Here is a 26383-nt window from a genome sequence, read left to right on the forward strand (position 1 = left end):
ACTAAATTCAATATAAAAAAATAAATAAAGTTGATAGAAATATAATATATATATATATATATATATATATATATATATATATATATATATGTGTGTGTGTGTGTGTGTGTGTGTGTGTGTGTGTGTGTGTGTGTGTGTGTGTGTGTGTGTGTGTGTGTGTGTGTGTGTGTGTGTGTGTGTGTGTAATTTACTAAATGCCTAAAATTATCGAGTATACAATTCATAAGTAGGCTATACATAGACAAAAATTTGAATTTCATGCAATTAAGTTTACATTCAGCCAATCAGGCCTATACCTTATTGTACCTCTTCTTTAAGCTCCCTCAAAAGAATCTGGTCAAAATAGCTTTCTTTTGAAAAGTCTGATGTTCCAAGGATGCAACTCGTGAAGTTCATGCAGTTTAATCACTGCTGTCAAAGGGTGGCATCCCAAATAATATAAGAATTATATTGAATTTTGAAATGAAAACTCTTCACCTAAATTGTGATGATCACAATAATCATTGTATTCAGGTTTGTAGACCCTATATGGTTATAAAATAAAGGCAATAAAGAAATTATGTCTTCAGCTTCAATGATAGATGCTGTTTGGAAACTCATTGCTACTCAAAGTTCAAGTGAAAGAAAAAAAAATCACAGAGCAATAGTCTCTGTCTCATCGACTGGTCTGAGTATAATGGACTTAGTATAGGAGAAGTGAGTCAGGTTGACCTGGTTGTGCAGTCTCTCCCTTTGCTCCAGAGAACAATATAGTGAATAAGAGAATTTGGCCAGCACCACAGTACAGCAGATTTCCACCAGCAGCATTGTAGTGTAATATATCATCAGTTCTTTGCATGATGAGTACTTGTGGGTGGGAGTAGGTCTTGAGAAAGTAGGCTGAGGAGAACCAGTACAGATGAAACTGCTATGTCTGGTGAGAAAAGGTTCTGTTGTCCTTGTAGTCGTGCTGGGTGGTAAACTGGTGGCTGTTGTTTTCTGACTTGTAATTGTGGTGGGGATTAATATAGTTGTAGTTTCTGAAGTTGTCGCAATTGTTGTTTGAACTTTCGATGTTGATGTGGTGGCAATCAATGTAGTCGTCAAATGGGCAGTTGTTGGTGGTACTGTGGGTATAAATGTGGTGGTGAGCTCTGGTGTAGTTGTCATATGGGCAGTTGTTGGTTGTACTATGGTTATATATGTGGTGGTAAGAACTGATGTGGTTGTCAAGGGGGCAGTTGTTGGTTGAAGCGTAGTTGTTGATAGAGTGGTGGGGACTGATGTAGTCTTCAGAGCTGTAGTCGCAGCAGTGGTGGTTGGTGTGGTTGGAAGCAAAGTTGTGAGTTGAGTAGTTGTGGTCATGACTTGTGTGGTTGCCTGGGTTGTTTTAGTTGTTTGAGTTGTTACTGGAATTGTTGTTGGAGTAGGTGTGGTTGTTGTTTGTAAAGCAGTAGTTGTTGTAGGCGCTGCTGTTGTCGAGGTTAACTTTATTGTTGAGACACCTGTGGTGTGCAGTGTGGTCATGGGAACAGTACTTGTAAGGACAGTGGTGGTAGTTGGTAAAGTTGTGAGGCATATTAATTGCTGTTCTGTTAGAGAGGATATTGATTGATTTTCCAGGTCTTTTGGGGACTCACAGACATCGGAAGGTTTTGATTTAATCTTGTCTTCATTGTTCTTTATCCATTCAAAGAATGGCAAAAGGTTACAGTCACACTGCCATGGGTTCTTGTAAAGGTATAGTTTATTGAGTTTTGGAAGAGCATCCAAAACATCTCCAGGAAGGCTTTGTAGTTTATTATTTCCCAGTTTAAGTGTTGAAAGAGATTGAAGTTTTTCAAAGTCCTTTTGTCGTAATGACTTTAAATTGTTATTTTGAAGATTCAGTTCAGTAAGTTTCTCAAGACCTTCAAAAAAGTCTTCAGATATCATTGAAAACTGGTTTGATGAAAGGTCTAACTTCTTGAGCTTCTTAAGTGGGCTGAAAACTCCATGTGGTAAGTCAGTGAGATTGTTATGGCTTAGACTCAGATCAGTCATTCTAGGCATTTCTCCAAAAAGGACAGTGGGAAGACGTATGAGTTGATTGTTATGCAGAGTTAGAATCTTTAATGAAGAGAAATTAACAAAAAGATCTTGCGGCAGTTCAGTCAAAAGATTGTGGTCCAAAAATAGTTTGGATAATTTACTTTTGTGAGGAAACAAATCAGATTTTATAAATGAGATTTTGTTGCCGTACAAGGCTATCTCTGTCAGATCAGGGAGAAGATCAAAAATCCCATCAGGCATAGAGGTCAGCTGGTTCTCATAAAGCCTGAAAAGTTTCAAGTTCTTAAGTTTGGAAAAAAGAGATGTCGAAACAGAACTAAGGTCGTTTCTTGCAAGATGAAGAAGTACGAGATTCTCTAAACTGTCAAATGTCCCCTCCTCAATAGAGCTAATCTCATTCATATGTAGACTTAGTTCTTGAAGCTTTTTTAAATGATCAAATAACCCATTTTTAAGGCTATGAATTTTGTTACTTTTTAGAACAAGTTTTTCAAGGTTTCCGAGATCCTTAAAAACACCCACAGGTAATGATGTCACATTTGTGCAAGATATCTCAATGGTTTTGATATCAGGCAAACCCTCAAAGGCTCCGACCTCTATGGACGTAGTTGAAGTGCCGAGAAATTCAATTTTCTTTATTTGAGGGTTTTTAGAAAGAGCTCCTTTTGGTATGACAGGAATCTGACTGTTTACAAAAAATATTTCATTGGCTCCATCTTTAAATTTTTCGGGGATTGCTGTCACAGTTTTGTCATACACGTCTTTATTTTTGCAGTCTTCACCTGGTGGACATATATCTACAGTGCAGCTCCAGTGCAAGTGCACAAGTATGTAAATGAATACTAGTGCACTTTTTAAATTGATATGCCTGTTGAAGAACAAAACATAAAATGCAAATTTAGTTTTTAGTTCAAAGGCATACAAAGCAACCTGTATAGCCTGAAAGTCTGAAATTACTAAGATAAATTATGTTCCCAAGACTCAGGGACACAGGGCCGTAACCATGGACACTGAGGGGGACAAGTCCCCCTTAAAGGGATAGTTCACCCAAAAATGAAAATTCTGTCAGTATTTACTCACCCCCATGTGTTTCCAACCCTGTAAGACCTTCGTTCATCTTCGGAACACGAATTAAGATATTTTTGATTAAATCTGAGAGCTGGATCACTCCTCCAAAGGCTTCTTAAGGGATTGACACTTGTTCCCCGAAAAGTTATTAAAGACATCGTTAAAATAATCCAAGAGACTACAGTGGCTCAAACCTAAATTTATCAAACGACGAGAATACTTTTTGTGCGCAAAAAAAACAAAAATAACGACTTTATTTCAACTATTCATTTCCTTCTCTGTGGGCCTCGGGTCAGTTCACTGGTGTAATAGCATAAGCTTCTGTTGTTATACATCACACGCATCACACACATGACCAGCGTCGGCCAATAGTGAGCCTACCTGTGACGTAGGTCTACGCAATCACACTACGTTAACTGACTAGAGGACCACAGAGAAGGAAATGAATAGTTGAAATAAAGTCGTTATTTTTGTTTGTTTTTGCTCACAAAAAGTATTTTGTCGCTTTATAAACTTAAGATTGAGCCACTGTAGTCACTTGGACTATTTTAACGATGTCTTTAATTACTACATGTTTCAATCCCTTAGAAGCCTATGGAGGAGTGATCCAGCTCTCAGATTTAATCAAAAATATCTTAATTCGTGTTCTGAAGATGAACGAAGGTCTTACGGGGGTTGGAACAACATGAGGGTGAGTAAATACTGACAGAATTTTCATTTTTGGGTGAACTATCCCTTTAATAATTAGAAACAGCCACATTGTCTCACCCAATATTTGATTCTTTTGATCTGACTCCTTTACGTACCACTCTGTTTGTTGTTAGGGTGACAACAAGTGTTAAAAATATTTTTTTAGGCTGCTGTGCCTCAGCTGTCTAACAGTGCTCATCAATGTCAGAATGACTGAGATGGATAATCAAATCAAAGAAGGCAGAGCTTACTGTTCACAGAAGACAAGTACAAATTCCCTTGCAGCACTTTAGTTTAGTTGCGTGGTAAGGTCATCCAAAAAATAATCATTCTGTCATTATTTACTTATTACTTTATGTTTTACCAAACCTGTATTATTTATTTCTACACACACACACACACACACACACACACACACACACACACACACACACACACACACACACACACACACACACACACACACACACACACACACACACACACACACACACACACACACACACACATATATATATATATATATTGAAGAATGTGGGTAATTATAATTACACTTACCTGCTCATCTCTGTTGTAGCTGAATTACTTTTCAGAATGTGTTCCCAGAAGCAAATATAAATATATGTGTTGCTCTACTCTTATCTACATATCCCAAGTGTTTACTGCATGGATAGGAAGCAGAAAGGGTGTGTACAGTTCGTTTTCTGTTTGAAGAGATAAGAAAGTGGAACCATCCAACTCACTTTCAAAAGGTATCTCAAAATACAATTATTTGAGACATTTCTCAGTTTATTTAATTCTCTTATGTCATCTTTTTTTTAAATCTTATTTCTTATCCTTACCATTTTGTGGGCATTTTTAGACTTTTCATTTTCTTATTCCTTAATATATTTAAGCATGAATATGTTTCTGCAAAGTTGAAATATAGATAAAAGTCCCCTAATAGCAGTAGAATTTCTTAGAACATGAGGAAAACATTTTAAAGACTAAACTAATTGTTGGTCTCATAATATCAAATTGTTAATGGCTACATCCTATAAATAGAATGGAAAATAATATTGGCAAAACATATGTAGTCATGTGTTTGGTTTCACTAAAATTGCTTGTAACAATTAATTGCAAAGAAATGACAAGAAACATATTGAATTAAATACTGAAATAGTATTTAATTGTAGAAATGTGCTCCAATAAGCTTTGTTTTATTTACAACTTTGAAATATAATTTTTTTGCTATGAGAAAAAAAAAAACAGAATCGCAGAAAGTGTGACCATGGACAGTGACAAGATAGGAAATACAGTACAGTTCTTCATGTGTGACACCACTCATGATGGTTCTGATCTTTAAAACATATCTAATCAGCAATGATTTAGATTTTTTTTTTCATTAAAAAAGGTAGTTAACACAACTTTGTAGTTTTTTAAGTGTAATAAAAAATGTTTTAGTATGTATCAAGAAAGAACAAAAATAACACATTTTATTTGCCTATTAATAAAAAAAAACATTTTTCCTCTATAAATCCACTTAAGAATGTTAAAAGAGGAATTTGAAACACAACAATCAGCCTATAGTTTATGGAAGCTTTTATGTAATGTTAGATAACCGAGTTAGTCTTTCTTTGACGGTTTAAGTCTTGACTGCCTCGCTTGTTCCTCCTCCTCCATAACACACAGGCAATAAGACTGAAAATGACAACTGTGCAGACAATGGCTACAATGATAATGATTTTGTCTTTGAACAGACCTTGACCCATAGAATCACCTCCACTTGTGTCCTCCATTTCTTCTGAGACTGTTGTGAGGTCTGATGCTGGTGTAGAGGTCATTTTGGTTGGGAAAGTGTGCAGTGAATGGTTGACCCTGATGTCATCCTCCATCAGCTCTCTTACATTTCTACCATTCAGGGATAGAGGAGTATCACAAGTCACAAAAGTAAGGTTTTTCACTTTCTCTGAATACTGTCTAAGCCAATCCCGAAAAGGGAGTATATCATTATCACACCTCCAGGGATTTTGAGAAAGTATAATATTATCAACTATAGACAATGAAATTAGAAATTCTTTTGGCAAGTTTGGAAGAGAATTGTTTTGAAGCTCCAGGAGATTTAAGTGAGACACACTCTCCAAGAGTTTAATGGGTATGTGCTGTATTTGATTATTCTCTATAGATATGTTAGCTAACTTGGGAAGGTATTTGAATATCCCTGCCTCAATACTGATTAATCGATTAGTGTGAAGAGAGATCTCCTCTAGCTCCATCAAGCCATTGAAAGCGCCAGGAGAGATGTGCTGAATCCGGTTCCTACTGAGCACCAAAAGGCGAATCTCAGTTAAGTTGCTGAACACATTTTCCTCAAGGTGGGTTAACATGTTGTCGTACAGCCAGAGCTCCCGGAGGGCCATTGGACCAAAAGTTCCAGGCATTAACATACTGAGTTGGTTCTCGTACAGTGATATCTGAGTAAGGTTAGGAAGGTTAAAGAAGATTGCACTGGGAAGCAATGATAACCTATTGTTGGAGAGGTAGAGTTTCTTCAGCTTCTGCAAGTTTGAGAAAATATTTTCCGGTAGCTGTGTGATTTTGTTGTCTTGAAGATGCAATACCTCAAGGTTTACCAAGTCATCAAAGATGCCTACTGGTATTTCTGTTAACTGATTTTGCTGGAGGAACAGGGTTCTGAGATTATCGAGTCCTTGAAAAGTACTGCTGGGAAGCTTTCTGATTGAGTTCCTTTGCAACATGAGCTGTTCCAGCTTTTCTAAACCCTTAAAAGCATCTTCTGGCAGAGAGGTTAGAAGGTTTCTGCTTAGGTCTATTTTGTTCAAATTTACAAGAGGGCTGAGAAGAGATGGCTGCAGAACATCTATTTTGTTGTTACTGAGCGTTAAAGTTGATAATGTGTGTAGATTCTGAAACAGATCTTTTGGCAGAGAGGTTAGCATTGTCCCACTGAAACCTAAGGCAATGAGATTGTGGGTTTGGTCAAATGTATGAGGTTCCACCTCAGCTATTCTTGAATCCTTGGCTGCAAATTTCTCAAGGTTCTCAGCGAAAGTCACAAAATCAGCTGGTTTTAATGATTGTATGCTGGTGTTGGTGATTAAGAGGGTACTGGTGGTTTGGGGAATGGAGGGTGGAAATTCGTTTATTAAAAATCCTTGACAAAGGATTTTGTTTGGCTGACACAGGCAGTTTTCTGGACATGCCGAGGCAACAGCATTCATGACACACATGCCAAAAATCATGTACCACACCAGGTCCATAATGACTCCTACAAGGAAAGCAAAACATATAACATTAGAATTAAGAACTAGCTTTGTCAAATTCTGGTCTTTTTATTATTTTTTACTTTATTACTGATTTGCCTATGAAAACTCAAAGCCATACAAAAAGCCTAAATCTGTTATATAGCATATGTTGACACAGAAAAACAAAACAAAAAGCAAAGCCTCTTGGGAAACCTTCCTGTTTAGTCATAAATCATTCCTCCACCCATATAGCTTTCAGTTATGTAAAAGGCATATAATGGTTAGATTGCAAATATATGCAGTGCAAATAGTAAAGGTAATAAAACCGCCTTGTGGGGCTCCTGTTTTGGTCAATATAATGTCAGACATTTTATCACCCAGCCTAATGAACTGGGGTCAACATAGAAGATAAGCAAATACCCACATAGTTGTACTAGGTTAAAATGCAACAATTTATCAGCCACAACATGTGGTTGTATGGTATTAAAAGCACTAGAAAAAAAGAAAAAAAACAAACTCCTAAAAGAAATGGCAAACTACAAATATTGTCCAATATAAAAAAGGGAGGCATCACTCCCACACCTTTTCTATATTTTCTATATTACTTGTAATGATGGGGCAGACGCAAGGGAATCCATTCGCAGCATTTGTTAGAATGGTCAAAACAGGCAGGGTAAAACAGTGGCAAACAGAACAGAGAAGGCAAGTCTGAGACAAACCAGGTAGACAGACAAAGGGTTGAGGCAGGCAGAGAGAATCAGAGTCCAGTAAACAGTCCAGGGTCAGGGCAGGCAGAGAAGGGTCAGCTACAATAAACAATCCACAGGTCAAACACAGGAATCAAACTCGGGAAGATAACGCTCAGAAATAATGGCCGGGGCAGATCAAGACTTCGCAGAGAAGTGGTGTGTGGAAGTGACTTTTATGTGTGTGTAAATGAAGTGCGGGTGTGTGTGCAATCAGTGCAGTGCAAGTGTATGGTGTTTGGTGTAATCAGTCCAGGGAGGTGTATGATTGGAAATGTAGTCCAAGTAAACCCAGGAAGTGCGTGGCTAATCGTGACATTACTAATGCGCTCTATAAATAACAAAACATCTCAGTTACGCAAGTAATCCTCATTCCCTGAGTAGGGAACGGACACGTTACGTCATGATGACGAATGGGGTTTAGCTTAGAAAGCCTATCAACTTCAAGTATTATAAAACGAGCCAATGGCAAAGAAATGCAATGGGTCTGCTGAATTTTCATAGCATAACTCCGTCCTACCTCGTGGGTATATAAGGAAGTACGCTGGCAACATGTAGAAATGTTTTCTCGCTAAGGAGCCAAGACTGAACTCAGGCGTTTCCCAGCGGTACAGCGGAAGTGGCAGGGAGACATAACGTCGAGGGTTTTTAACGAGGGTTACATACGTAACCAAGACGTTTCCTTTCGTAGTCACTACGAGTTACGTTTTGACGACGAATGGGGCTTCCAGTCTAATCACGGCACCTCGGCTGTCTACCAGTGCCCTGCGTAAGTCTGAGTTCCCTTTCTTGAGACTAGCATGGACGAAGGACTCCTACTTAACACAGGAATAACAAGGTACACTGGGAAATTTATCTCAGAGGAGATATGCAACACAGTGCCTACCCGAAGGGAGGACTTAGGAATACACATATGGCCCGAGAGGGGGTAACATAATGAGAAACACTGGAGTATTCAGCCCGTAGGGTGGAATCTTTCAACTCCAGGGGTGGCAAGGTGGCTTGCCAAGGGAAAGACTGCTCAGGGAGGCTTACAGTGGAAATACACACTCGGGGGTCGCCCAGGGGGGGAACCATGCACATGGAAGCACCTAGCCAATGCGAAAGCTGCTGCAGGCATAGACTCTGGCGTTGACGTCAGCAATGCTGGAGGAACTAAGGGCTTCTCGGAAAACTCACCTGAGGAGAATATCGCACGTATCTAGTCCGAGGAGTGGAATGGTGAGCAAGCGATGAGACCGAGCGGGTCCAGTTACCAGCTACTGGGGGATAGCACATGAGAGGATACTGGCACCACTCGGAGATTGTAGAATCTCGCGAATGTGTTGGGTGTCGCTCAGCCTGCAGCTCTGCAGATGTCTGTTAGCGAGGCGCAATGCGCTAAAGCCCAAGAGGAAGCCACACTCTGAGTGGAGTGGGCCTTCACACCAAGGGGGCATGGTCGGCCTTGCTGCTGGTATGCTAAAGCAAAGCCATCCACTATCCAGTGAGACAGCCTTTGCTTGGAGAGAGCCTTTCCCGTCAGCTTCCCACCATAACAGACACAGAGCTGGTCTTAGTTCCTGAAAGGCTTAGGCTTGCCTTAGGCTTGCCCAAGGACTTACCTTCAACTGCGTCATGATGTGCAGCGATAGCAGCAACATACACTTTGAGAGTGGAGGGAGACAGCCTTCGCCCCAACCCTTCTTGCAGGAAGGAAAGCACGACACTGATCGGGCATTTTCTGGGGTCTTCTCGGCGATAAGAGCACCAGGTGACGAAGAGGTTCCACTTCAGCGCATAGCAGAGATGTTCACAAGTCCTTTTTTGGAAGTCCAAGTCAAGTCTCAAGTCTTTTGCCACGAGTCCAAGTCAAGTCTCAAGTCTTTGAGGGCCAAGTTCAAGTCAAGTCTCAAGTCTTTTGCCACGAGTCCAAGTCAAGTCTCAAGTCTCTCTTGCCATCTGATCTGTCCCCTTGCTGAGAGACACGAAAAGGGAACAGGGAAACGTGCTGAGAGACACAAAATTTTTTTGAAAATCGTGTCCATGTTCACGAATCAATAGATTTAAATTTTGTGACTATTTCACAAACTGCCGTGAGTGTGTTGCAACATCGTATAGTCTAATCTTCTGCTACTTAACACATCCCTCTAGCCCTCGAACCTGGTGAAATATTAACCTAAGTCTGTCACATCATATGGATACAAGACTTTGTGATGGTTAGCTTGTTACTGTACCTGTGACGATATGTTAAATTTAACATCTCTTTCACATTAGCAAGTAACTGACCTATCTGGGTGCGTTTTGAGGTGCCTGATGAAGTTTGACGTTGTGGATCTGGCATCATTTATCTTGGTGCCACACACCTTGCATTTAGCTGTTCACTTACCGCCACTATTTGTAAAGTTATTAAAAGCAAAACTAATGACAAAAGGCACAAATCCGGGAGGACTTGGTGTCGCAATCGTCAATGCATTTTTTTTCGTGTCTCTCAGCACGTTTCCAAATTCGTGTCTCTCAGCAAGGAGAGTCTTTCTCAGAGTCGCTGTCCCGAGGAGTATTAGTTCGGAGAACCAGGTCTGGGTGGGCCAATGAGGCGCAACCAAAGTGACCTGCTCCTCTTCCTCTCCGATCTTGCACAGAGTCTGTGCAAGAAGGCTCACTGGGGGAAATGCATACTTGCGGAGATCCCACGGCTCGAAACGACCTCAGATGCTTCTGACTCCATATGAGGAGATGGCGGGTGAGTTGCGACTGGCAGCATTGCGATGGTCATGTTATGACGGTCACACCTTGGCGTGATCTAGGCCCAAACACACCAGCCAGCGTTCAAGCCCATCAACAGTGTCTATATGACTACAGCACCCAGAAATACACGGGCTAAACATCTTTAAAAAGATGTGCAACGTGCAAGCTCTTTTTGTGCGAGGACAGCTTGCAGTAGTGCTGAAGCTCCCAGAGAGAAAAATACAGAAACCGTTGCAGACCAATGCACAGATCAGCAGGCAGGAATGTGAAACTAGCTGAACACACTGTAACACCAACACCGATTGGAAGCTGCTCGTCTCCAAGATTCTCGAAGATAATCAGAGAATAGGCTGCGGAAGTGAAGAGGACCTCTTGACTCCGAAGCAAAAACATATCTGCATGCTGCCAGCATACTTCCTTATATACCCACTTGGTACGGCGGAGTTACTAGGGCTGGACCCGGATATTCGAATTTTCAAATATTCGTTCGGTGTGTTGGTATTCGATTTGAAAATGTGACATTTGAATATTCTTTTTTTTGCACACCTGGCATCCCCCTCGAAACGGTTCTCATTCACGCTTGGATATGTTTTACACTATACAATCTGGTGAAATATAATACTTAACATATAACTTCGTTATATCTACTTAATAAATATATTTGCTTCTTCTTGGACTACTAAATGTGTTCCTGCAACGGGAGTATTCTCTGACTAGAGCGCAAAACAGCGGAGTTTGTATGGACAGAAGTGCATACATGAGCTTGTATTTTGGGTTAAGCTGCGTTGCTTTGACATTGTGGAACATAGAATAATAGAAACAAAATGTATTATCCTTTTTACCCTTATCAATCTAAATTAATCTACAGCTAAATATAGGAAACTTTGAGATTTTACTGGGACGTTTATTTTTTAATTTTTATTTTTTAATTTAAATTTCGTTTTTCTTTATTTAAATTTTGTTTTTCTATATTTAAATTTAATTTTTCTTTATTTAAATTTCGTTTTTATTTATTTAAATCTACCCTTCTTTGTCATTGAGAAAAATATTATAAGACTACCTTATTAAAAATATTGCTTAAGTTAAAAGACGTGTGTGTGTGTGTGTTTTATATCACTAGCGCAGTGTCCGTTCTCGGAGCATCTATGTCCTGCATGCGTGAGGCGCGCCGCTTCTTTATTTAAATCTACCCTACTTTGTCAGTAATTTGTTAGTGAGAAAAATATTAGACTACCTTATTAAAAATATTGCTTAAGTTAAAAGACGTGTGTGTGTGTGTGTGTGTGTGTGTGTGTGTGTGTGTGTGTGTTATATCACTAGCGCAGTGTCCGTTCTCGGAGCATATAAGCCCTGCATGCGTGAGGCGCGCCGCTTCTTTATTTAAATCTACCCGAGTTTGTCAGTAATTTGTTAGTGAGAAAAATATTAGACTACCTTATTAAAAATATTGCTTAAGTTAACAGACCTGTGTGTGTTGTTTTATATCACTAGTGCAGTGTCCATTCTCGGAGCATATAAGCCCTGCTCGCGTGAGGCAGGGCTTATATGCCACCTTCACTGGTTTGTGAAGTCGTTTGGATGAACGGTTCTCGAAATAATCAAAAGGCAACTGACAGACAGACATAGGCTATAGAGATTCCGAAGCTTCGAATATTCGATGTTCATTACTACCGAAGCTTCGAAGCTCAAAAAATGGTATTCGGACCAGCCCTAGGAGTTATGCTATGCAAATTCCGCAGACCCATGGCATTTCTTTTTCCATTGGCTCATTTTGTAATACCCGAAGTTGATAGGCTTTCTATAGCCTTGGTTATACTGGACGCGTCCACACGAGCGCGAGTCTCCGCTTACTGTGCTGCTGATTCATATAAAAAGAGTAATAAATGCAGTAGCCTAGGTTTATTGTACTTTCACTGCATGTAAACTAGTTAAACAACTGAAGCCTTATTGAAGAGTGTTTAAACCTTAATTTCATCAGCAGGGCTTACTTCTGCTATTGTAGGCTCATTTTGTAAATGTAAGTAGTTACCTTAGACAAGTGCAAACTGGGTGCTAAATGCAAATGTGTTCCTATTCACAAAATGAGAGGCTTTTATGGTCGCCCATCAATGCAAATGTCTCTGGGTATAGAAGGATCATTTAAACATGCTGGTACAGATGTACCAGTTCGGCCAGATTCGGCTCGAAGTCGTTCATCTTCGGATGCGGCGCCGCGCGCGAAGTTACAAAAAGTGCCGGGCACACCGCCAGGCGAAATGGGGTCTTGCGCACCCAACACGCATGACCGCCCACACCGCACTGACGTCACTTTTGCCGCGCGCACCTTCGCGCTCTTGCGGACGCGTCGACTATAAACAAGGCTTAAGCGAAACCCCATTCGTCATCATGACGTAACTCGTAATGACTAAGAAAGGGAACATATTTGACTTTAGACCAGGTTTCAGTTGGTCAAAGGTGCAGTCTATTTCAGTTGCCTCAAAATAGCAACCCACCTCGTTTTCAGACCAGCAGCCCATGGGCGCACAAATGGGCGCAAATGCATTTGCTTTTTAAACAAAGTGGCGCAGGACGTGAAAATGATAGCTGCGTCACGCTGAAACTAGTAGAAAACACTTGCGTTGCGCCTGGCGCCTCATTGCGCCGGATGTATGATAGAGCCCGATGTCTTCCACATCATGAGGGGCATGGGAAGTTGTTGTCACAGGATTGTAAATGCAACGCAATTTTTCTTTCATTTACATTTATTCATTTTCAGCATTTAGTAATTTATTTGTAATAAACAATTTAAATGGGCTTATATTACAGGTATTTAAAAAAAAGTCAAGGTCAAAGAAAAAAGTGGTAGAATGATGTATTAACATTTGAGTCATTGGGCCCTATCTTGCACCCAGCGCATTTGACTTTGTACACCGACGCATGTATCATTCCTATTTTGCACCCAATGCACAGTGGACTTTTCCCTCCACAGACGCACGTTGGTAAATTAGGGAATGAACTTGCACTCCCGGGGGCGGTTCAGCGAAAAGAGGAGGCGAGTTCCGGCGCAAACGTTCCCTGGTGCTATTTGCAGTTTTAGAAAACAATTCCGCCACAGCCCAGGAAAAACCTAGTCTAAAGTCAGTGGAGTGTTATTCAGATGCTATTTTAAGGGGGCATGCTTGGCCATAATGTAGCGTGGGCACAACACACATACACTTTGCTTTTAAAGAGAACGTGAGATGACACTCTGATTGGTTTATTTCACGTTACGCCCAAACCACACCTATGAGTAATGTAGCTACTTCAGACCAACACATTTTAGATTTGCATCAGGCACAAGAGTAATTTATCCCGCCGGTATAATGGCAACAGTGCCCGAGATCCACCCACAAAGTTACTTGCGTTTTGCGTTTGATACTTGCGTTTCAGATCGTTAAAATAGGGCCCATTATATCCCCCCAAAAGCTTACAATGAATGCTTTTCACTTTAGAATACTGTTCCAATTAGTAGGCCTAATTCTTTCTGAATGATTTGGTAATACTTGACTCATAACTAGCAGGTTATCATGATCTTTACTTTAGAATGAATTATACATTGTGCATTATTCACTTTAATTAGAACCTATAGTAGTTCTTAGTAGTCATCTGGCTCTGGGAGGTATGAAAAAATAGTAATTGTTGATTAGCTAATAGTGAACTACCTCATTCAACTGAGTGCTATTACTATTATTCTAAAGTGTTACCAGAAATGCACCTGATCAAGAAAATTACTAATGTTTCTCTCCTTTCTTTTAATAAACAGGATCCATGTTTTCAGTGTTCTCAACATTGGATAATGTGTATTAGAGAATATTAAATAATTATAACAATAACAATGCTCTTATTAAAAAAAATACATCATTTTCTTATGCTAATTCCTTTGCACAGATATTTAACAGAAACAAGTATATATGCAAGCATGCAATTTTAGCTCAGAAAAAAAAAATTAATAATAATTAAAAGCACATGGAAAAAGTTGAGACTTCATAATATGCTCCAGGAAAACCAAACCACTGTCTGTGAGAGCTGGAACATTTAACTGTGGAGTCTTTCAAAAACTTCCAGCTATTATTTGTTGTAATACTCCGTTTTTTGTCTAATTGCCTTTGAAGACTTTGTTTTTGAGGAAAAAAAAAATGAAATCAGGCATTCAATAACCATTTGTTTATGTTTTGAAAGTTTATCTTTTAGTAAAATACATGACTGTCAATTACTTTTTATTTCTGTAATTCATTATCAATGTTTCAAAATGAGCAAAAATATTTAGTGCATTGTTACTTTAATCTAAAAATCAAAAATTCAGTTTAAAGTAAGAGCCAAGAACAAAATTGTACAAATTATCTTACCTTAGAACTTGAAGTTTTGTCAGAGATATCGGTGCTTTGCTCTCCTTTTTTTCCAAAAGTGTTTCCCAGTACTCTTTTAAACAGCTGCAATGTTTTCTTTGTCAGATTCCTTTCTGCCTCATGTCTTTCTCCTCATTACAGTCAACTGTTGACTACACTGCTTTTACAAAAGCTCTCATATAAACGCCCACATTATTTGGAAATGAGTTGGTGGGGAAGTGGTTTGGAGCCCCACCTTTGTGCTGTTCTTTAAAGGGGCAGGAAGTTTGTGGTAATGTCCTTAGTCTACACTGTGAAGCCATTTGTTCATGCAATCAAACTTGCAACAAAACTTTCTTCCGACGAAAAAAAAATAAAAAATTATAGAACGCATTTTTTATTGATATTGAATAAAACACCACTCTGCCTGCAAATGTGGTTCAGGCAACGCACATTGATTATCTTCACTGCATATATTTCTAACAACACGAAATATAAAACACAACCCTCCTTCTTTTAGTTCTCTTACGAGAGTATCTCTCGTACTGCGTAATATCTTACGCTATGGGGAAAACCTCTTTTCCACGAAATATTGAAGCCAAAAATTATCCTTTAATTTTGATTAATGTAAAACGCTGTGCGGCAGCGTGCAGACATAGGCAAGACGGCTCGCGCGCCTATTGGCTGCCCTGCGGCAACAGCAGCAAGCCTATCGAGAGAGGCCCTGCGTGACGTGACATCCAATGGGGGTGCTTCGCGCCCATTTCGTCGCGTCCCGCCAGAATAAGCGTGGCCTTGGCCTATAAATACGCTCGACAGGCTGATACAAACTGATTTTCATCTCTTCAGCGAAGCACTACTGCATCGCTGGATCCGGAGTGAGAAGCCGCGCCGTCTGATAGTAAGCCTTCTGGGGGACGAGCCTTCGAGCCTGAAGCCGCTGGCCTTCACCTCGCCGCCTTCAGCCGCCGTACCTGCTACGCTTTCCGGCATTAATATCCTTTTTCACTGCTAGAGTGTGTGTTCGCCGTCGTGACTCACACTCTCTCTCTCTCTCTCTCTCTCTCTCTCTCTTTATCTAAAAGAGCAGCGTCTTTTTGAAGACGCTTCGTTCCTGTGGAACTATTGCCATGGTGACTCTGAGGACTTGCCTGGCATTTTTTCTCCGTGTCTGCACTCCCGCCCACTGTAGTGCCGCGCCGCAAAGCGCCGTATTCAGCGGGTCCTCGAGCCTTCTCCAGCCCGTGAAAGCTCGCCGGTTCGCCCGCCAGCTTCACCAGCTTCAATCGAGTCGCTCACTGACGGACAGCGGCCGCCGCGCTCCGCCGCTTCCGCCATTAGTGACGACAAGATAGCTGCATCGGTAGAGAAGGCCAGCTATTGCCATGGTGAGGGAGACTCCCGCCCGCTGTAGTGCCGCGCCGCAAAGCGCCGTACTCAGCGGGTCCCCGATCCTTCTCCAGCCGTGAAAGCTCGCCGGTTCGCCCGCCAGCTTCACCAGCTTCAATCGAGTCGCTCACTGACGGACAACGGCCGCCGCGCGCCGCCGCTTCCGCCATTAATGACGACGAGATAGCTGCATCTGTAGAGGAGGCCAGCTGCTATATCCCCGCGTTGGACAGTGCGGATTGGGCGAGCTCTGTGGATCTCCCCCTTCTGCCCGCGAGTCGTCAGGGAAACGGGCCAGCATCAAAACCGCGGCTAGCTTTCTTTACGTTATAAGAAAGCTACCCCGCCCCCGCCCCCCGTGGGCATGCGTCACCGGCGAAATGAGGAAAGAGTGTATTTTTAGTCCCGCCGAGGCCGGACCAATCTCCATTTCTCAAACATTTCTCAGCTCCTCTTAGTTTGAGCGGCTAAAAATGTCAATATTGCAGCAATGAGCCTGTTGTATAACACGCACGCCTGCAAACAAACGCCAACACACACAAAACTGTGATGACGCTCTATTATTTGCTCGAGCTATTTTAAGCTGTTGTCGTTTCCCCCTGTGGCTCAGTGGCGAAACCTACAGCCATCACACGGGAGACCCGTGTTCGATCCCAGCTCTCGCAGCAGATAAAATTTAGTCTCGCCGCAGCCAGACTTGCACTGATACTTTTCGCTCGTTCAGTTCCAAGAAAATGTGACTGTTCCAGTGTATTTTGCAGTAAACAAGCCGGTACCATGGCCCGCTTGCCTGCACACAAATGCCGTTTCCACGGCGACCCAGAAAAATCATATAAGCAATGTATTTTCTGGTTTTCCGGCCACAGCCGATGGTGTTATGAGTGTAATAAAAATGCCCACAGCCCAGTGTTCATTTCTACACACAAACACAGCCCGCCACAGTGCAGGGCTCGCACATATGAAATTGACTCATGTCAATTGTGCATTAAATGTAGTGAATGTGCCCACAACCCAGTGCCCACAAACACTACACACTGCATGTGCCACGTTTTCTGTAAAACGAAACCAACACACATACAGTCAGCTAAGACCCACGGTGTTTAAGTCTCGCCGCGGCCAGAATCCACCGAAACCTCTCGCTCGTTCAGTTCCAAACAATGTGACTGTTCCAGTGTATTTCGCAGTAAACAAGCCGGTACCACAGCCTGCTTGCCTGCACATTAACGCCATTTTTACGGCGACCCAGATAAATCCAATAAAGAGTGTATTTTCTGGTGTCCCGGAATTAGCCGATGGTGTTATGAGTGTTGTAAGAATGCCCATGTCACAGTGCCCATTCCCACACGCAGACACAGCCCGCCACAGTTCAGGGCTAGCACAAATAAAATCGACTCATGTCGATTGTGCAAACGTAGTGAATGTGCCCACGACACAGTGCCCACAAACACTACACAGTGCGTGTCCCACGGTTTCTGTAAAAACGAAACCAACACATATTCAGTCAGCGCAAGCCGACGGTGTTTTCAGTGCAGTAAATGTGCCCGCTGTCCCGCGCCCACATTCACTCACAGACACGCTGAACCCTACGGGGTTTGTCCCGCTCGTTCTCTCTCCACAATTAGTCATAGAGAAAGCGAGTGCGAACAGGCTGCCCGCCGTGATCGGCGCGCCCCCCGCCTCGCACACTTTAAACACAGTGTTCATGTCTCAGCACACCGAAGCTCTGCAGCCGCCGCTGTGCCGCGGCCAGAGCCCGGATATCATTCTGCCTCTAGCTATCCACGCGAATGCATGGGCAATGCTTCCCGGGGTATCAGAATGGGTGTTGAACACTATAAAGAGAGGCTATTCGCTACAGTTTGCTCGACGTCCCCGCCGTTGCACGGCACGTGTCGGAACCACGGTGGACAACGAAGTATCTCATCTACTTCGAACCGAAATAGCGAAACTACTGAGCAAAGGGGCCATAGAACCTTTATCTCAGGCTCAGAGCGAAGGGGGTGTATACAGCAGATATTTTCTGGTACCGAAAAAAGACGGTGGTCTCAGACCCATTCTAGATCTGCGACAATTGAACAAAGCGCTTCTGAAATGCAAGTTCAAAATGCTGACAACCAGCAAAATCCTCGCGCACGTGCGCCAGGGAGACTGGTTCATGTCAATAGATCTGGAAGACGCCTATTTCCAAATACAGATTGCGTCACGTCACAGGCGATTCTTGAGATTTGCCTTCGAGGGCCAGGCATATCAATACACAGTCCTACCGTTCGGCCTGTCCCCAGCACCCCGTATATTCACGAAGTGCATGGACGCGGCTCTCGCACCCCTGAGACTTCAGGGCATGCGAATTTTGAACTACTTGGATGACTGGTTGATTCTAGCTCGATCACGATCAGAGCTCATAGAACACAAGACCGTTTTACTCGAGCATCTCGAGAATTTGGGTCTCACAGTCAATTGGGCGAAGAGTTCGCTGTCTCCCAGCCAGAAAATCTCTTTTCTGGGAACAGTGATGGACTTGCTGTCTATGAAAGCCCTTCTGTCGCCGGAGCGAGGACTGAACATTCAGCGCGCCGTGAAATCCTTCCGCCGCGGCTCTATAGTCCCGCTCAAACGGTTTCAGAAAATGCTGGGCCTCATGGCCTCAGCATCCTCAGTACTTCAGCTGGGCCTGCTTCGCATGCGCCCACTGCAGTTATGGCTGAAAGCACGAGTTCCGCCCGGGGCTTGGGCCGCTGGTCTGTTTCGCCTCAGGGTCGACAGGAAATGCGTCTCGGCTCTGAAACCTTGGAAAAAAGCCGACTGGTACCTGTCAGGCGTGAGTCTGGGGACTCCCTCGAGTGTGATGGTGGTGTCCACGGACGCCTCCACCTCGGGATGGAGAGCGCTGCTCGAGGGCAGACCGTTCTTTGGCCAGTGGTCAGAACGGGAGAAGCTCCTACACATAAACTGTCTAGAAATGCTGGCAGTAGACAACGCGCTAGGGCTTTTTTTTCTCCCCAGATAAAAGGCCGCCACGTCTTAGTCCGGTCGGACAACATGTCAGTGGTGGCGTACATAAATCACCAGGGCGGCGTCAGGTCCCGAAGCCTTTACAGGCTGACGAAACGCCTCCTGGACTGGGCTCAGCACAACCTGCTTTCACTGAAAGCAGCGCATGTGCCTGGTCACCTGAATCTGGGACCAGACAGACTGTCCAGAAACAATGTCCCAGCAGGGGAATGGTCGCTGCACCCGCAGGCGATCCAACTGCTGTGGGAGACATTCGGCAGAGCGCAGGTGGACCTGTTCGCGTCCCAGGAAAACGCTCACTGTCCGAACTTTTTCTCCAAGAGCAGGGATGCGCTGGCCCACGTATGGCCCCGATGCCCACTCTATGCTTTTCCCCCCGTCTCGCTCCTGCCTCAAGTGCTGGAACGAATCAGGGAAAATGGATGCCCAGTGCTGCTCGTGGCTCCGCTATGGACGAACCAAACCTGGTTCCCAGTTCTGATGCAGCTGACCAGCAGTGCCCCGTGGCCGATACCGGTGAGGAGAGACCTCCTCTCTCAGGCAAAGGGCTCGATTTGGCATCCTCGCCCAGAGTTATGGTCCCTACATATGTGGGCCATCAACGGGTACCCGCTAACCTCCCGGAGGGAGTGTTAAACACGATCACGCAGGCTAGGGCCCCGTCTACTAGACGGCTCTACTCCTCGAAATGGTCAGTGTTCTCTACCTGGTGTCAAGCTCAGGGCTTTTCACCCATAGACTGCGGGGTTACGGAAGTGCTCTCCTGCCTTCAGGAGCTGCTGGATAAGGGTAGAACCCCGTCCACGCTCAAAGTATACGTGGCGCCATAACGGCGTTTGCAAAACCGACGTCTGGCAAGTCACTGGGGAAAAACGACCTCGTCGTGCGATTCCTCAGGGGAGCTCGGAGGCTGAGTCCTTCCAGACCTCCCTCAGTCCCTATGTGGGACCTTTCTACGGTTCTGGAAGCCCTGAAAGGTGCCCCATTCGAGCCAATCCATTTGTCAGACATGAAGCACCTGTCTTTCAAAATGGTATTTCTTGTGGCTCTTGCTTCAATAAAGCGCGTGGGGGACTTACAAGCGCTTTCAGTAAGCGCGTCCTGTATGGAGTTTGGGCCTAACGACTCAAAAGTCATACTCAAACCAAGGCACGGGTACGTGCCAAAATCCCTCAACACACCGTTCAGGGCCCAGGTTATTTCCCTGTGCGCCCTCCCGGTGAACAATGAGGAGGCGGATGCTAATCTCCTTTGCCCCGTCAGGGCGCTGAGAGCTTATGTGTCCCGCTCGTCTGTCTTCAGGCAGACCGAGCAGCTCTTTGTTTTGTTTGGCGGACACTCCAAGGGACTGGCCGCATCAAAACAGAGCCTATGCAGATGGATAGTCGATGCCATAGCACTGGCTTACACTTCTAAGGGCCTGCAGTGTCCTTTGGGTGTCAGAGCGCACTCCACGAGAGGCGTGGCCTCTTCGTGGGCGTGGTCTAGTGGGATTTCCTTGCATGATATCTGTATGGCGGCGGGCTGGGCCTCGCCGTCTACATTTATAAGGTTCTATAACCTAGAGGTTTCCGCCTTACAGGCCAAGCTGCTGTCGGTCTAGAATTCAGTACTATCTGTCCCGCTGCGCCGGCGCAGAATGCTGAGTTTTGATTGAGTATCGCTCACTGATCGATGGAACAGCTCCATGGGTGTTGAATAGCCCGTACTTTTGCCCAGTTCAGGCTGAACGAGTTCACCCTGTCTGCGGGATATACTCTTGACATAACTAGCTCCTATGGGATGCTATTTCATGGGGAATGATGCTGGTAGCCTCTCTTCTCCGACTCTCTGTGAGTCTACGGTGATTATGCACTATATGAGCCCCGGGCTACTGCCCTTGGGACTTTGGTGTCGGATCCCAGTACGCACTGCGTCTTACATTGTGTTCCCCATAGCGTAAGATATTACGCAGTACCAGAGATACTCTCGTAAGAGAACGTACTCAGTTACTAACGTAACCTCGGTTCTCTCTAGAGAGGGAACGAGTACTGCGTATCTTGCCGTGCATACAACAGCGCTGGTTCGCTTCAGCGATGAAAACCAGTTTGTATCAGCCTGTCGAGCGTATTTATATGGCAAGGCCACGCATATTCTGGCGGGACGCGACGATGTGGGCGCGAAGCACCCCCATTGGATGTCACGTCACGCAGGGCCTCTCTCGATAGGCTTGCTGCTGTTGCCGCAGGGCAGCCAATAGGCGCGCGAGCCGTCTTGCCTATGTCTGCACGCTGCCGCACAGCGTTTTACATTAATCAAAATTAAAGGATAATTTTTGGCTTCAATATCTCGTGGAAAAGAGGTTTTCCCCATAGCGTAAGATATTACGCAGTACTCGTTCCCTCTCTAGAGAGAACCGAGGTTACGTTAGTAACCGAGTACGTTTTCATTTTAAAAATTTGTAACATTATTGATCATTAAAACTGACATTTAACAAACAGAGACAGGGTTGTGTCATTTTATTTTATTTTATTATACATGTACAACAGTAGGCTACATACAGTGAAGAGAATGTATTGTAAAATAATATATTATTATATATATATATATAAAATACTTAATGATCAATAATATCCAGTATAAAAGTATACGTAAGTTAGCCTAATAAGAAGCTATTCAATGAGAAATAATGCAAACGATTCAGTCAAACATAAGTAAGCTCTCTAATAGGCTACAAAGTTAAATAGCCTAATATAAAGTAATGAAACTTTACTTTGCCCTCAGCCAAAACGATTTGCCATGGAACAAACTATAGATTAATGACACCAAAGATCGACATATACACAAGACAAATTATATCTCATGTTGAACCAGACTAGAGAAATCAGTGCCAGCGGCAGACATCAAACGGACTAGCCGAGGAAAAGCTGTTCCAGTCGGGGTTAATGAGCGCCGAACTCCCGGTGATCGCCTTGATCTCACTCCGAAAACGTCAGATACGTTTTTCAAATAGGCGCTATCTTTATAAATAAACCACAGATTTGAGCTTTAAACAACTACATTCTCGCCTGAAACACTATTAAAATTACATTTCGTGACACAATAACAGTAGTATTTTGATATAACACGGGTTTTCTTTTCTGGTTCGTCACTTATTTGGTTCCCCCGGAAACATTTCCGTTGTGGTCTGTGTTATTTGCAGCGTTTCTGTATTTGGTTGTGTTGTGAACTTTTGCAGCGCGTTTCTGTATTTGGTTGTGTTGTGAGTATTTGGAGCACACGCGTGTTGTGAAACTGATGAAGATGTTGTTTTAATTTGCATGCGTTTTTTTTTTTTCTATTTGCATGCGTTTTTTACTATTTGCATGGTTTTCTTCAGTTGCAGCACGTTGAGCTCTCTCGGCCACCGTACACAAGTCACCTCTCGATGCATCCTCGGAAAAAGGGGTGGATCAAGAACACATCCGGGGATTTGTACTGGACTTGGCAAGGGGTGCTTCTCAATTCTTATTTGTGCATCCTCGTTTCCTTTCCTCGCTTCCTTTCCTCGCGTCTCAGCTCCACCCCCTGCAGGATGTGAGGGAAGGACGCAAGGAAAGAAAATGAGGACGGAGGAATCAAATTAAAGCTTTTTTATACATTGGAATACTTGATCACTCGAGCGTCACTTCACAGCGTAATCAGCAGCGCTCAAAGGATCTGCCCTTACGCCATTTAGTTTGGTTAATTAATAAATTCATAATGAATAATAATAAAGCAAGATACCCTGTTGAAATATGTGAGATGTGTGGTTTATTTAAACTGCAGAGGTAAAGTATAAATTCAAATGATTGTGATCGATGTGAAGGGGGAGGAGAGTTGATACGTGCGTCACGTTTAGTCCATAAAACACTTCCGCATGGGATACACCTGTGTATCCTCGCTCATGACTCCTCAGGAAGCATCCTCACTCCTTGATCCTCGACTCGTCGCGGTGCAATTAGAGAATTGAGATGTCCTTCAAGCGGTTCACAAATAAATACCAGGCCGAGTTGTGTTTGTGGCATAAAACACATTTGTAAATATATATTTTTATTTGCAAAGCTAATTTTATTTATTTGTGAGTTTTATATTTTTTTGTGAAACTCTTTACATTTATTTGTGAATCGTAATCTATTTATTTGGAATAATGCAACAATTCTACCCACATATAGATTCAATAGAAGAGGTGTGAATAAGTTCTAGCAATTTCATTCGTAACTAAAGTACAGTTGGAAAATAAAACTCGAGTGTTTGAGCTACCAAACACGCATCTCCAACCCATTTTGCTCCGTGACATGTCAACGGTCTCTTTGGCCAAGTGGTATTTATAGCATAGGGAGCGGGATTCTAGAGAGCATTTGATTGGACAGAAGATGTGATGAGAAGCTGAATCCGTGGTTATGTCATAAAAATCCATGATCCATTTTAGCGGAAGTGAGAGAGAGACTAAGTTTTGAATGCTTATATATCCTAAATGCAAATTTTGTCATTGTTCTGTAACACACCAGCTTATTCATAAACTTAAGGCTAACATATTCATAATAAGACTTAAAGCTGCCGTCGCCAACATTTTTTTGATCATATTCAGTGAAATCGACACTATAATCCGACAGAACAACATAAATAAAGCAGTTTTAGAAAAAAAAAAAAAAACATACATAGTTACATAGTTCTAACTCCAACTGGAGCGTGTTATTTGTTTTGCAAAAATCCACCACTCCTGGATCATCAGGTTCAATCAGCGCAGGGGGGTGTGAGATCTGACTGTCAATCACAGGTCGTGCACACGCTACCCTTCATGCATGTTACAATACCACGCACACGCCTGAAGTTCGCGCAGTAAGGAAGAGGGATGGCGGAAAAGATTCCAATTCCTCGGTTAACCTCAAGAGCTAGGAGGTCAAAAACAACACAGGAAAAGAGAACACCTGCTGGAAAGAAAGAAGTAAAGATAGAAAGCGACCGAGCCCGTAAATAAACCAGGATCAACATCGGATCGGCATTTGAAAGGTGGAGAGATTTATGTGATTTTATTTGGTTCAAGCTGGCTGCAGAGCTTGCAACATTTCTTCTCGACAGGTAATTGTGCTTTATCAACCAGTTACTTTATTTCTTAGTGTTATGTTAGTAATCTAAGTATGTTTTCCCAAATGTGTTGGTATGGATAGCTAACGTTAGCACTTGTTGGGCAGGATCATTAGCTTTGTTTGCACTGAAATCCATGTGAACGTAACATTAGGTGGATAAACATGTCAAGATGAAGGGATAAAGTTCGGCTTTTTGGAAGAATCAATGCTACTCTATCTTTCTTACGAGAGTAAGAACAGTATTAAAGCTACTGTTATTGTATGTGCTATCTGACTAGCTCCAAATACTCCATGCTGTTGATGGATGCTGATGAGACGGGCGCGTTCACAGAAAATCTGTTGTACACGCACTGACGAGCATGAACTCGGTGGGAGGGTATTCGTTGATAGTGGGGAGGGACATGAGAGTTGTAAACATTCAAAATGTTGCTTAAGTCCACTCAATCTGCCAGACTTGCAGACTGCAGCTTTAAATTTTGATTTCAGGGGGCCTTTAAGTTATGCTGTGCCAAACTTCACACTATCGTTATTTCGCTGACTATGATACAACATATGGGAACATGACCCGGCATGAAAATCAAAAAACAAAAGTTGTAGAAACTTATCATGATGATTTCAAAAGAATGTTCCTCTGTTGCTCTAAATGTGGAGCCCACCCAGACTCATTTCCTTTTTTTTTGCAAGTGCTACTCACTTTTCTGCCGTGGATTTTCCTCTATCTGTAGTTCCTAACACAAAAACATATGAATCACTGTATCTGTGTGAGCATGTTGTGTAATCTCCCCTTTTTTATGCCAACAGATTACATTCCTGTTCCACGATCAGTGGGTTGCACACTCTTATAATTGCGTACTAGTGTTTGGCTGGATTCACAACACTACATATATGCACATAAATTGATTCTAAAGTTGTGGTCGCACTAGGCGTTGAGCAAGGTGAAATTACAGTAACACTTTATTTCAACTTTAGATATTTTGCTAACATTAAGTAACTTTGCAATTACATGTCAACCAGTAATTAGAGTATTATTAGACTGTCTGCTTAGAGTGTTATAGTAGTGTTGTCACGGTACCAAAATTTCAGAATTCGGTACCGATACTAGTGAAAATCTACGGTTCTCGGTACCAAACCAAAGTTTAATTTAGACTAAATTTACCAGAACAAATACATGGTTCTCGGTACCAAAGCAAAACACAAAAACATGCTAACTGAACAACACACTATTTTTATTAATGAGGTTAAACAATGCAATTATTTATACTTATTTAAAATTGTGTTTCAAGTCTTTTCCACAAGTAATAAATGAAAATAAATTACTAAAAACACAACCATGGCCATGTAAGCCACGACTGAATAAATACTCTTCTTATTTATAAACTTAAACATTTTTATAAATTAAACAAAATATGCCATGACTGAACAACACTTTATAAACTAAAATATTATTAGAAAAAAAACAACAACAAAAAAATGGCATAATTAAAGTATTTCAAGCCAAGGATTGTAAACATTTGAGTAATTAATTAACCAGATACAAGTTTCACTTACTCTATGCTTAAAGTTTCACCCAAAACAATACTGGCCTACAGTTACAGTTATTCCTTAAGTTACTTTCTTTGCCATTTCCAGATTTTCTGAAAGAAACACCAACATGTTCCTGACTCAGCCTTGAGCGTCTTGGGCTAACAATATACCCTGCAGTACTGAACACTCTTTCAGATGAACAGCTTGATGCAGCAATGCACAGATACTTCCTGGCAAACTCTGATAGTTGAGGTAGTGTACCCATATTTGTTTTCCACCAGGAAAGTGGATCATCCTCAGCACTGACCTCAGGCATCTGACCGTACACCAAGAATTCACCATTTAACTCGTCACTTGCAGAAAGATGTGCTTGACTTGAGGATGTTGGTTCTCCTTTTTCTTTCTCTTCTTTTTTTTCTCCGTATGGTGGAAAGCTGTTGCTTCAGGTCATTTTTGGATTTTTTTGATGGCCTGACTTCTTGACTTGACTCTCCTCCAGACACCCGAGATGCACTTTCTTC

The 26383-nt window shown here is 42.6% G+C and overlaps 2 protein-coding genes across 2 annotated transcripts in view; both read right to left on the reverse strand.

Annotated features, from left to right (window-relative positions):
- Positions 1-205: 205 nt before the first annotated feature.
- On the reverse strand, positions 206-4436 carry lrrc15 (leucine rich repeat containing 15). The gene is made up of 2 exons (XM_077198492.1): positions 4348-4436; positions 206-2899 (listed from the first exon to the last, which is right to left on the reverse strand). Exons 1-2 carry the CDS (start codon positions 4353-4355, stop codon positions 634-636), a joined length of 2274 nt encoding a protein of 757 aa, XP_077054607.1. The 5' UTR covers positions 4356-4436; the 3' UTR covers positions 206-633.
- A 494-nt stretch (positions 4437-4930) lies between these two features.
- LOC143706526 (uncharacterized) overlaps positions 4931-26383 on the reverse strand; it is a 346835-nt gene continuing 325382 nt past the window's right edge. The window contains exons 2-3 of the mRNA XM_077198494.1: positions 14872-14999; positions 4931-7057 (exon numbers count right to left, since the gene is read on the reverse strand). Coding sequence (XP_077054609.1) covers positions 5382-7049 — 1668 coding nt within the window. The 5' untranslated portion in view covers positions 7050-7057; positions 14872-14999 and the 3' untranslated portion in view covers positions 4931-5381. The remainder of the gene's footprint in view (positions 7058-14871; positions 15000-26383) is intronic.

The sequence above is a fragment of the Siphateles boraxobius genome, unplaced genomic scaffold, assembly GCF_051911475.1.
Source record: "Siphateles boraxobius isolate OS27281-9 unplaced genomic scaffold, OSU_SipBor_1 41, whole genome shotgun sequence".
NCBI classification, from domain to species: Eukaryota; Metazoa; Chordata; class Actinopteri; order Cypriniformes; family Leuciscidae; genus Siphateles; species Siphateles boraxobius.